Source organism: Artemia sp. Qi Xiang Cuo, chromosome 7, assembly GCF_049724085.1.
Source record: "Artemia sp. Qi Xiang Cuo chromosome 7, ASM4972408v1, whole genome shotgun sequence".
NCBI classification, from domain to species: domain Eukaryota; kingdom Metazoa; phylum Arthropoda; class Branchiopoda; order Anostraca; family Artemiidae; genus Artemia; species Artemia sp. Qi Xiang Cuo.
In genome coordinates this window covers 56,396,103-56,408,731 of record NC_142800.1, presented here as the reverse complement: position 1 = coordinate 56,408,731, position 12,629 = coordinate 56,396,103, and the positions used below count along the sequence as shown (strand labels likewise).

The following is a 12,629-nucleotide window of genomic DNA, read 5'->3' as shown; positions in this document are numbered from 1 at the left end:
TCATTTTGTGAGACTCTAACTCCTTGTATCCCAAAAACGAGGTAAAAACCCTTCTGTTTGCTCTTCTTACGGGCCTATTACAGTTTGTTTGATTCTTGGGAAACTTTTAGAAAAAAATTATTTTTGACCCGGTTTATGATGTTCAGAACGCTCACGGTGTACTTCTTTCAATTCTTCGTCAGTATGAGTACTCCGAGAAAGAATTATTTGCTTGTGCACTCGATATATCTGGAGCATTTGACTCCAAATTGCACTCCCAATCCATTTTATCTCTCTTGAAATCTGGGGTGAATCTGTTCATTTGCCAATCTCTCTGGTCATGGTACCAAAATTATACCGCTTGAATTAGAGTTGGCCGTTTAACTTCGAGCAAGATATCCATTAGGAGAGGGGTTAAACAGGGGTCAGTGATTAGCCCTATAATTTTCAATGTAGGTCTTCGCTCGGCTACAACTATTTTGCATTCTTTGGTCATTCTAGGTGGCCTTGATATCAGTCATATTTCATACGCTAATGACCTTCTATTATTAGGCGATAATCTATCTGGGCTGCAGGAAGCTGTGACCCCAATTTCTAGGAGTTTAAATTCCATAGGGTTAACCATTGCACCGTTCGAAACTAAGTTTTAAATTTTTGGTATTAACCGACTGATTAGAGGTTCTCTCTCTATTAATATAAATGGAACCGTAGTTCCCGAAGAAAAGTCTTTGGTATATCTTGGACTTCCTTATGGCAAAACTCTTCGTGATACATAACACCTCATAATCCATAGCCTCAAAGAAAAAATTGTTAAGACATATGGAGCACTTGCCAGAGTCAGAGGTCAGTTCGACCTACGTACACTAGGCCACATTTACAACGCTTTCTTTGGCCCATATATTTTCTTTTTGGCTCCTGTGTGGTCTTTTATCTCCAGTCGAGAAAAAAGATCCATCAATTTAGTATATTTAAATTTACAAAGTTTTTTTACGGTTACCTCCGTGGTATAGGAACAGCACAATGTCATTAGTATTTAGAATATTTTATATACTTTTTAAAATGGCAGGTGGTCATAACCGTTTCCTTCGTAGAAATAGTAAAATTCCTAACTTTCCAATGATATTGTTAATCAGCTAGGTCTATCACTCGTCATGTCCTTCTAATAAAGATATTTTATTGTCTGTTGAATTGTTAGTATTTCTTACTCTTTCTATGATTGTGTTTGTTCTAATTTTCTTGTTCATTTCTCGTATTTTTCTAGTTTTATATTTTCCAGTCTGTGTGTTTTGCATGTCTTTTTTTCTTTTTTGTCTCTCCCCTTTACTCCTCTTTTCAGAATTTTTATAATTTTTTTTATAGAGGGTTTAAATAAATTATTATTATTATAACATACGAACCTTAAAACGTCGTTATTTCTTTAGTATATGACACTCAGTCAGAACTTTTGCTCTTTTATCTTACTCTCATCGAGTTTAAGGTATTTAAGTCATGTACTTATAAAGGCTGGTTCTGATTTGAGTCAGTTCAATATTTGGAATGACCTGGTTTGCTCCGAATGACCTACTATCATATTTTTTTATATTATATATATCAACTTAAGAATATAATTTTATAGTAATTTTATAATATTATATTATTTAAGATTATAATTTTTTTTATACTATATAAATATATATCAATTTTTGATATAATTATATATCAATTTAAGATTATTTGACATTGCTTCAATTATTCAACATTTAAAACGGTTGTGCTCCTTTGAAACAATAGTTTACATTTTTTTTATACATACAAATTCTCTTTTTTTCCATTATAAGGAGTAGTAGTGCTTTATCTTGCATATCTTTTTTTCTTGTTACTGTAAGATTGGGCTAAACCACCAGAATGTTCAACCTCAAATCATCTATTAACAGATGCAAAAATATGACTATAGCAACAATTTTTTAGTGATCTTTTGTACAAATGAATTATCTCTATTATTTTTATTAAATCAAGTATGTGGGTTACATTGAAAAAACAGTCAAAATATACAACCTAGAAAAATAAAATTTTTGAGAATGCTTTTCACACCAAGAGTTGTAGATGTACTACAAGAGTGTTGTAGATGTAGACAATACAAAGAAAGAAAAATAATAGAAAAATAAATTGAGAAGACTCAACTTGGAATGAAGTAATGCAAAGGCCGAGGGTTAGAGCAGCCAGCCGTTACGAGCGCAGGGAGGCGACGGACTGTGCGAGGATCAAAGGCCCGAGCTGCTGACAAAAGTAAGCGTTTATGCGGACTATAGAGGCTCTTTGCTAGAAAGATACTCAGCAAAGCTGGGTCAAGCATAGCTCGTATATATAAAGTCAAACACATATATGCGTTTCTTTCTTTGTCTATTTTCACCAAACACAACGTTCAACTATTCAAGCTAAAAAAAAATCGAAAGTTGGAAAAAAGAAAATTTACTGGTCGCAGTTTTCTTTTCAATTTTCATGGGAATAATCCGATCGGCCAATATCTGGGGAGACTCCCTTCTTTCTTCAGGTATGTATTTGAGCATATAAATATCCACATAGACTGAAAATAACCAAAAATTGTCATGAAGCGGTTGAATCTTTTTCTACTAGTAGATTATCCCTACTGCAAGAATTTACTTACTTTAATGAGGTACCTGGTTATATCTCTCCCAGCAATATCTAGTCGTCTTGTCAAATGGGGCATGGCAAACCCTTCATATACCGGACAAATATGAGTAACGCCGTCACCAGAGTCTACAACTACACCTGAGAGTAGACCTTGAGCATATAACGTCAAAACAGCTTGTATTGCCACAAAAGCACCACTAAATTTGTACTTTTCAAACATGACCTAGAAAAAAGATTTAATATGCTAGAAAAAATTCTTTAAAGCTGGAAAATCAACAGCAGCTTTTTTCCCACAACTCAGATCGAATATGAAATAAAATGATAAAAAATTTGTCTAAATGAGATCTTCAATACGATTTGGTAGCTTTACAAACATCAAGAGGCTATACATAGGGACACCAACTACTAAAAGCTATATTATAGTAACAGAGAATGTGCATGTTCTAAACAGTTTAGCATCAAGACAGTTGAATCAACTAAATTCACAGGTTATATCTTATCTTCAATTTTTTAAGCTGCGTAATCAGAGATCGGTGAAAAAATTTCATATAAATCCAGGCTACATTTTCACATTTGCTTTAAACTTTAAATAAGAAGCTCTAACTTCAATTATTTGGAAAATTCTGACCAATATAGACTATGGAGTTTGAAATGTGGATCATTTTGTCGCCACTGATAACACGTTGTCGCCCTCACCCGGGGTCATAAATACAGGCGGAGGAGGAAGAAGGCCCCTCAAATGTACATTCAAAAGGAACCACTGGTTTGTCCACAAGTCCCATGAGCAACAAAACTTCTCCCAGTAATGGGTTAAATTGCATGGTGATGCAGAACACCATTGTGGGAGGATCCTCTATAGGAAGACAACTGCGGCAGGGCGTAAGATCCAGATCTATGGACAACGGCCTCTGCAAAGGGCTGCCTCGACCTTCCGGGGTACCTACAAGACTGGGGATCTTGCGGTCGACTCTATTCCTATTTGAGGAGTGGCGCCCCTCGAGGAAATTATAGCCTAGTAAACGACACAGCATTCGCACGGGATTCTGACTAATGGGTAATTCTTCTAGGCTTAGTCTGTTTTAATGGGCGTTCTCGGGCTGGAAAACCTGTTCCTTGATAATTTATCTATTATGGGCTGCCGCCCCATAGTAGCATAATATTTGTAGACATGGATATATAATGAGTCTGAGGAAATAGGCTTGAGATTGTCCGTGTAGGATTTCGAATCTTGTTGACAGAAGAGCATCACAAAGTGCTGAAAACCATGTTGTGACCAAGAGGGGCCCAGGATTGCACAAAGCCTCCATTCATGGAGGTCCCAGGCACTTCTTGCTGTCCAGTTCCAAGCCGGCTTAGGAACTTTGGTGTAAAATTGAGAAGATATTTGATCCCCGTTCCCCGTCCTGCACTGGTATCTGGGATCATTGCTTTTCCTGAGGCGAAAATAATTTCAATGATTTAAAGAACATGAAAATTGGAACTTGGAATGTTACGACGTTAAAAAATGACCATCGTATCAACATTTTGACTGACGAATTCAGACGATTCGAACTGAACTTATTAGGAGTTTTAGAAACTCATATGCCAGGGGTAGGAAGCATGAAATTAGGTGATATAGAATTTGTTTACTCAGGTATGAAGGGTGAGGTACACAGACAGGAAGTAGGGCTCATGATGAACAAGGAAGCTGTTATGTCTTGTTTAGGCTGGGAAGGTATTAATAATAGAATAGTAATTGCTCATTTTATGACTAAAGAGCGAAGTTCAGGGTATCAGTTATAGTAGTAAATGTCCCTATAAAACCAACTGACAGAGACACTAGTGACTCAGATGAATTTTACTTACAGTTACAGGAGCAAATAAACAGGGTCGCAGGCAGAAATATGGTGTTTTTACTAGAAGATTTTAACACTCAGGTCGGTAGAAATAGGGATAGAAGGTATCCTAGCCTAGGTAAATTTGGTATAGGAAAAGGAAACAGTAATGGATACAGACTTTTGCAATTTTGTAGGTATAATAATCTAGTTATAACCAATACGGTGTTTCGTCATAAAATGGCTCATAAGTTAACATGGTATTCACGGGATGGTAAGACAGCAAACCTTATTGATTATGTTATAGTAAACCGAAGACTGGCAGGATCAATACAAGAGACGGCATAATAGTAAGATATTGTACTGACATGTTAATAAATTGAGAGGGAGTAGTCAATCCGGACTTGTCCCAGTTAAAGATAGGAATAGGGCCACAATTAGCGATAAAGAAAGAACTAAAGGGAGATGGACAGAACATTTTGAGAATTTGCTTAACCAAGATAGAGTTGCAGGAAAAGATACAGAGGAAAATGGAAAAGTTTGTGATACCTTGGATCTGAAGGAAGATTTGTTTTGTGAGGAAGAATTAGCGACAGTACTAAAAGGATTAAAGTATAAAAAGGCTCCAGGTGCTCATAGGGTGGTAAATGAGTTTCTTAAATACAGTGACTCTGAGGTTAGAAATAAGTTACTGAAGATTATTAATATGATTTTTGAAAAAGCGGAAGTACCTAACGATTTTAGGAAAACCATAATTAAGCCACTTTATAAGAAAGGTGATAAAAGTGGGTATGGTAATTATCGAGGCATTAGTCTGGTCTCTGTAGGTAGTAAATTACTTAGTAATATGATACTTTTTAGACTGAGAGATGCCGTAAACAAAGTTTTAAGAGAAGAACAGTGCAGTTTTAGGAAAGGTAGAGGATATGTCGACCAAATTTTCACTCTTAGGTTAATAATTGAGAAGTGCCTGAGTTCTCAAACACCTCTGGTCCTCAGTTTTATAGATTATGAGCAAGCGTTTGATTATGTTGATAGGACAGCTTTAGTAAAGTTTTTATTCCTGTATGGTATACCAGACAAATACATTAATGTGATTAGTGCTATGTACGAGAATAACACTGCTGCGGTTAAGGTAGGAAATGAGGTTAGCAGCTGGTTTTGTATTAAATCAGGAGTTAAGCAGGGTTGTGTTCTATTCCCCCTTATACAAATCATTTGGATGGATTTTTTCTTTAGAAGCACAGGAAAGGTAGTGGGTGACAGCGGAATCAAATGGAAAGGAAAAATCTCCTGGACTTAGATTATGCTGATGATTTAAGAATCCTAGATGAAAGTGTGAGCAAAGTGAATGAACTTTTAGAGGTTTTGCGAGTTCCGGGTGCTAGAATAGGTTTGAAAATTAATGTTAAGAAGACTAAGTCCCTAAGGCTAGGAATAAGTGAAGATGAAAAGGTGACGTTGGGTAATGAAAAGATTGATCAGGTGGGCAGCTTCACTTACCTTGGAAGTATTATTAGTAAAGATGGCGGGAGAAATGAAGATGTTAAAAGTAGAATTGCCATGGCTCAGGGTGTTTTTTCACAGTTAAAAAAAGTCTGGAAGAATAGGAAGATAAGTCTGCAAACCAAGATTAGAATATTATAAGCAACAGTGATGAAAATGGTCAAATATGGCTCTGAAGCATGGGCGCTCAGAAAAGCGGATGAAGATTTGCTAGATGTTTTCCAGAGAAATTGCTTAAGGATTGTTCTGGGTACCCGGCTGACTGACCGTATTTCAAACAATAGGCATTACGAAAAATGGGGTTCAATACCGCTCTCTAGGGCTATAGTGAAAGAAAGGTTGAGGTGGCTAGGGCACGTTGTGCGGATGAAGGATGACAGATTGCCGAAGATTGTTCTTTTTGGCCAACCGTCTAGGGCTAAAGGGAAAGCAGTTTGTTCTCGTCTGAGGTGGGACGTCATAAAGAAAGATTTAAAGGAAATGGGAACTTCGTGGGCGGGTGTAAAAAGGGAGGCTCTAAATAGATTGGGATGGAGGAGGAGCATGCTTAGCTATGTTGGCCTCAGGCGGCTTAGTGCTGCGGTGAGTTGCTAGTAGTAGTAGCAGTATTAGAAGCTTTGGTATTATTAGGCACGTGTTTTCTAGGCTCCATCCAATCTGCGAAATCTCCAACTTTTTTCAGGAAGTTGGCGGCGATTTTGAAGATATTCAGAAATTCTTTGTTTCGATGTACAAATATTGAAATATTTTATATTTGCGAATGGTAGAATATTCATTGTGAAGGATATATGGATAAATTTAAATTCTATCCCTCCCCTTTTTTATCATCTATTCTATAAAAGCTAGGAAGGTATGGAGAAAAAATACACACATATACAGGTTTATGGACGAAAAATTTATGCCCAAGGCTTTGATATGATATCAAAAGGTATCACTTTCTGGATCAACTAATATTTAATCTAACATTTTAAAAATGTAGTAGAGTTAGGGAGAATACGACTTTCAAAAAACAGTTCAAATGTAAAATACTAAAATCCGTTGAAATTCTTATTAAAAACACAATTCAAAGGTAACTTCTATCTTGAAAGTTACTTATTAGTAAATCATGGATCAAAAATCGTAAGCAGATGTTTCAGCGAAAATATATTAGAATTCACAAGAAGGAAAATTAGATGTTTTGTGGTTTCTACCGTTTGATTGAATGATACAATCAGAGGCAACGCTGTAGCGTTGCCTATAGTAAAGGCCATACGGCTCCAATGTTTTATTATTATTTATTATTTTTTTTTTCCCATAGACACATCGAATATAAGAGGTGATTACAGAAGCGTCAAAGGGGGCTCAATCGGTTGTAAATTCAGGAGTTCTAGTGCCCTTTCAATAGTCGATAAGGATTGGAGTGAAACTAGCCCCCCCCCCACGCCCATCATTCCCCCAGACACATCCAGTCGAAATTTTGAGATAGCCATTTTGTTCAGAGTAGTTGATTTCCAGATAGAAAATATATTTTGACGAGGATACTCCCTCACCTCCCTCAGGGCAAGGGCTTCCAGTTATGCCCTGGGGGCATATAAGGTTTTTATAGAAGGTGTTGTCGTAGAAACTTCAAAACAGGCTCATTCGATTGGAAATTAAAGAGCTAGTGCCCTTTTTAAAATCCGAAAGTGATTGGAGTGTAACTAGCCCCCCGCCCCCCCACGCCCATCATTCCCCCAAACACATCCAATCAAAATTTTCAGTTAGCCATTTTGTTCAGCGTAGTTGATTTCCACATGTAAAATATATTTTTGAGGAGGACACTCCCCCAAAACCCTCAGGGCAAGGGTTTTAAGTTATGCCCTGGGGGCACATAAGGTTTTTATAGAAGACGTTGTCGTAGAAACTTTAAAACAGGCTCTTTCGATTGGAAATTAAAGGGCTAGTGCCCTTTCTAACAGTCGAAAATGATTGGAGGGCAACTAGCTCCCCCCCCACATCTATCATTCCCCCAAACACATCCAATCAAAATTTTCAGATGGCCATTTTGTTCAGCGTAGTTGATTTCAAAAAGAAAATATATTTTTGAGGAGGATACTCCCCCACAACCCTCAGGACAAGGGTTTTAAGTTATGCCCTGGGGGCATATAAGGTTTTTATAGAAGGCGTTGTCGTAGAAACTTCAAAACATACTCATTCGATTGGAAGTTAAAGAGCTGGTGCCATTTTTAATAGTCGAAAGTGATTGGAGTGTAACTAGCAACCCTCCCCCCCCCCTTCACGCCCATAATTTCCCCAAACACATCCAATCAAAATTTTCAGATAGCCATTTTGTTCAGCGTAGTTTATTTCCAGATAGAAAATATTTGTTTGAGTAGGACACTCCCCCAAAACCCTCAGGGCAATGACTTTAAGTTATGCCCAGGGGGCATATAAGGTTTTTATAGAAGCCGTTGTCATAGAATCTTCAAAAAAGGCTCATTCGATTGAAAATTCAAAGGGCTAGTGCCCTTTTTAATAGTCGAAAGTGATTGGACGGCAGCTACCCCCCCCCACACCCATCATTCCCCCAAAACACATCCAATCAAAGTTTTGAGATAGCCATTTTGTTCAGCGTAGTTGATTTCGAGATAGAAAATATATTTTTGAGGATGGACGCTCCCCCAGAACCTTCAGGGCAAGGGTTTTAAGATATGCCCTGGGGGCATATAAGGTTCTTATAGAAGGCGTTGTCGTAGAAACTTCAAAAAAGGCTCATTCGATTGGAAATTCAAAGGGATAGTGACCTTTTTAATAGTCGAAAGTGATTGGAGGGCAACTAGCCCCCCCCCCCACGCCGTTCATTCCCGAAAATACATCCAATCAAAATTTTCAGATAGCCATTTTGTTCAGCGTAGTTGATTTTCTGATAGAAAACATGTTTTTGAGGATGACAATCCCCCACAACCCTCAGGGCAAGGGTTTTAAGTTATGCCCTGGGGGCATATAAGGTTTTTATAGAAGGCGTTGTCACAGAAACTTCAAAAAAGGCTCTTTCAATTGGAAATTTAAAGGGCTAGTGCCCTTTTTAATAGTCAAAAGTGATTGGAGGGCAACTAGACCCCCCCCCCTTACGCCCATCATTCTCCCAAACACATCCAATCAAAATTTTGAGATAGCCATTTTTGTTCAGCGTAGTTGATTTTCAGATTGAAAATATATTTTGAGGAGGACACTCCCCCGCAACCTTCAGGGCAAGGGTTTTAAGATATGCCCTGGGGGCATATAAGGTTTTTATAGAAGGCGTTGTCGTATAAAATTCAAAAAAGGCTCATTCGATTGGAAATTCAAAGGGATAGTGCCCTTTTTAATAGTCAAAAGTGATTGGAGGGCAACTAGCCCTCCCCCCTCCCACGCCGTTCATTCCCCCAAATACATCCAATCAAAATTTTCAGATAGCCATTTTGTTCAGCGTAGTTGATTTTCTGCTAGAAAAAATGTTTTTGAGAAGGACACTCCCCCACACCCCTCAGGGCAAGGGTTTTAAGTTATGCCCTGGGGGCATATAAGGTTTTTTATAGAAGCTGTTGTCGTAGAAACTTCAAAACAGGGTCATTCAATTGGAAATTAAAGGGATAGTGCCCTTTTAAACAGTCGAAAATGATTGGAGGGCAACTACCCCCCCCCCCACACCCATCATTCCCCCAAAACACATCCGATCAAAATTTTGAGATAGTCATTTTGTTAAGCGTAGTTGATTTCGGGATAGAAAATATATTTTTGAGGAGGACGCTCCCCCACAACCTTCAGGGCAAGGGTTTTAAGTTATGACCTGGGGGCATATAAGGTTCTTATAGAAGGTGCTGTCGTAGAAACGTCAAAAAAGGTTCATTCGATTGAAAATTAAAAGGGATAGTGACCTTTTTAATAGTCGAAAGTGATTGGAGGGCAACTAGCCCCCCCCCCCCCACGCCGTTCATTCCCCCAAATACATCCAATCAAAATTTTCAGATAGCCATTTTGTTCAGCGTAGTTGATTTTCTGATAGAAAACATGTTTTTGAGGATGACAATCCCCCAAAACCCTCATGGCAAGGGTTTTAAGTTATGCCCTGGGGGCATATAAGGTTTTTATAGAAGGTGTTGTCATAGAAACTTCAAAAAAGGCTCATTCGATCGGAAATTTAAAAGGCTAGTGCCCTTTTTAATAGTCGAAAGTGATTAAAGGGCAACTAGCCCCCCCCCCCCCCGCCCATCATTCCCCCAAAAACATCCACTGAAAATTTTGAGATAGCCTATCTGTTCATAATAGATCATTTTCAGATAGAAAACATCTTCTTGAGGAGGACCAACCCCCACAACCCTCAGGGCTAGGGTATTAAGTTGAGCCCAAGGTACAGATAAAGTTATTGAAGAAGGGGGTGTCGTAGAAACTCCAAAAAAGGCTCATTCGATTGGAAATTCCGAGGGCTAGTGCCCTTTGTAATAGACAAAAGTGATTTGAGGGCAACTAACCCCCCTCTCAAGCCCACCTTTTCCCCAAACACATCCAATCAAAATTTTGAGATAGCCATTTTTGTTCAGCGTAGTTGATTTCCAGATAGAAAATATATTTTGAGGAGGACACTCCCCCACAACCCTCAGGGCAAGGGTTTTAAATTATGCCCTCGGGGCATATAAGGTTTTTATTGAAGGTACTCTCGTAGAAACTTCAAAACAGGCTCGATCGATTGTAAATTCAAAGGGTTAGTGCCCTTTTTAATAGTTGAAAATGATTGGAGGGAAACTAGACCCCCCCCCACGCCCATCATTTCCCCAAACACATCCAACCAAACTTTTGAGATAGCCGTTTTGTTCAGTGTAGTTGATTTCCAGATAGAAAATATATTTTTGAGGAGGACTTTCCCCCACAACCCTCAGGGCAAGAGTTTTAAGTTATGCCCTGGGGGCATATAAGGTTTTTTATAGAAGGCGTTGTCGTAGAAACTTCAAAACAGGCACATTCGATTGGAAATTCAAAGGGCTTGTGCCCTTTTTAATAGTCTACCGTTTTTTGAGAAAACCAAGCCCCCCCCCCCCACGCCCATAAATACCCCAAAAAAAACCCATCCATATTTTGAGATATCCATTTTGTTAATCGTATTTGTTTACCAAATAGAAAATATGTTTTTGAGGATGACACTCCCCCACAAACCTCAGGGCAAGGGTTTTAAGTTATGCCCTGGGGGCATATAAGGTTTTTATAGAAGGTGGTGCCGTAGAAACTTCAGAAAAAACTCTTTCAATTGAAAAATCAGAGGGCTAGTGCCCTTTTTAATAGTCGAAAGTGATTTGAGGATAACTAACCCCCTTTTCATGCCCACGTTTTCCCCAAACCCATCCAATCAAAATTTTAAGACATCTATTTTATTAAACATAGTTTTAAGTTCTGGAAATTAGGTCTTTGAGGATTACAACTCCCCCAAAGCCCTCAGGGCAAGGGTTGTAATTTAAGGATTCTCCGAACCCTTCATATTGTTTCTTATGGAAGGGATGCTCGTATAAACTTTAGAGAGGGCTCATTTGATTGAAAATTGAAAGTTCTTGTTCACTTTTAAGAGTCAACAGAGATTGAAGGGCAACTAGCACCTCTCCCTCCTCCACGCCCTAAATACATCAGATAAAAATTTTTAGATATACATTTTGTTAAAATAGTTCAAAGTTCTGATAACAAAAACTCCGGTGTCGACACAGCCCCACCAGGGCCCAGGGGTAGGCGTTGTAAGTTATGCCCTGTGGCATAACTTATTAAGGGGGTTTATACCTTATAGGAAGGGGTTTTGTATGGGAAGAACACATTGGAAATCTATTATAGTTATCCAATTATAAGGTTAAAATACATACTCTGTGATAGATGCAAAATTGCTTTGGCACACAAATCCCTATTAAGGTCAAATCCAAACAGTCGTTATCCTTTTTTGTCAGCAAGTCAAAGAGTCTAAACCCCTTCATTGGAGCTATTTTTTAATCCATTCATTGTTGTCAATCTCTGTCCACAAGCTATGCAAGCTGTCTATTGTTCATATATAAGGTTTTTATCAAAGAGGTAATCGTATAGACTTGGAAAAAAGCCTCATTCGATTTATATTGAAAGTTCTAGATCTGTTTTATAAAGTCGAGAATAATCGGACAGTAAGTACCCCTCCCCATGCCATAAAAACTTAAAACTTGTTGCAATCAAAAACGAACGAAAGGTAATTAAAAAAACTTCCCGAAAAAGAAGTTTTTCAAAGAAAAGTAAAGTCCATTTTAAACTTAAGCTTAGCAGATACAAATATCTGTAAAAACTCAAACTCAAAACGACCAGAAATTACTAATGAATAAATAGATCTTAAAGTAAGTAATGCTTAGATTGAATATGAAAATCAAGCTTAAAACGAAAACAAATATTTTGCTATTAAAGTATAAATGAAACTTAAAACGAACAGAAATTAAATAAACAATCAATGCGAACAAACATACAATATATATGAATGTAAATGAATAAATAAATCTTAAAACGAGTGAAACTTAAATTGAATATGCAAATCAAGTTCGAATCGAATAAAAATAACTACAAACAAGATTGTGGGTATCGTCTCACTGCAGAAGCCTAAAACTTACTGCGTCATTGGCACTTTACTGAAAACGAATTATATTACAAATGTTTTCTTTTGTACTTAATATTGAAAATAAATATTAAAATTACAGTAAAATTTTGAACTGA

General features: G+C 37.7%; 1 protein-coding gene across 2 annotated transcripts in view; it reads right to left on the bottom strand.

Annotated features, from left to right (window-relative positions):
• The window catches only part of Arp2 (Actin-related protein 2), a 66,474-nt gene that overhangs the window by 19,537 nt on the left and 34,308 nt on the right, over positions 1 to 12,629 (bottom strand). For both annotated transcript variants that reach the window (XM_089092425.1, XM_089092426.1), the window contains one exon: positions 2,624 to 2,833. In XM_089092425.1, coding sequence (XP_088948551.1) covers positions 2,624 to 2,833 — 210 coding nt within the window. The remainder of the gene's footprint in view (positions 1 to 2,623; positions 2,834 to 12,629) is intronic.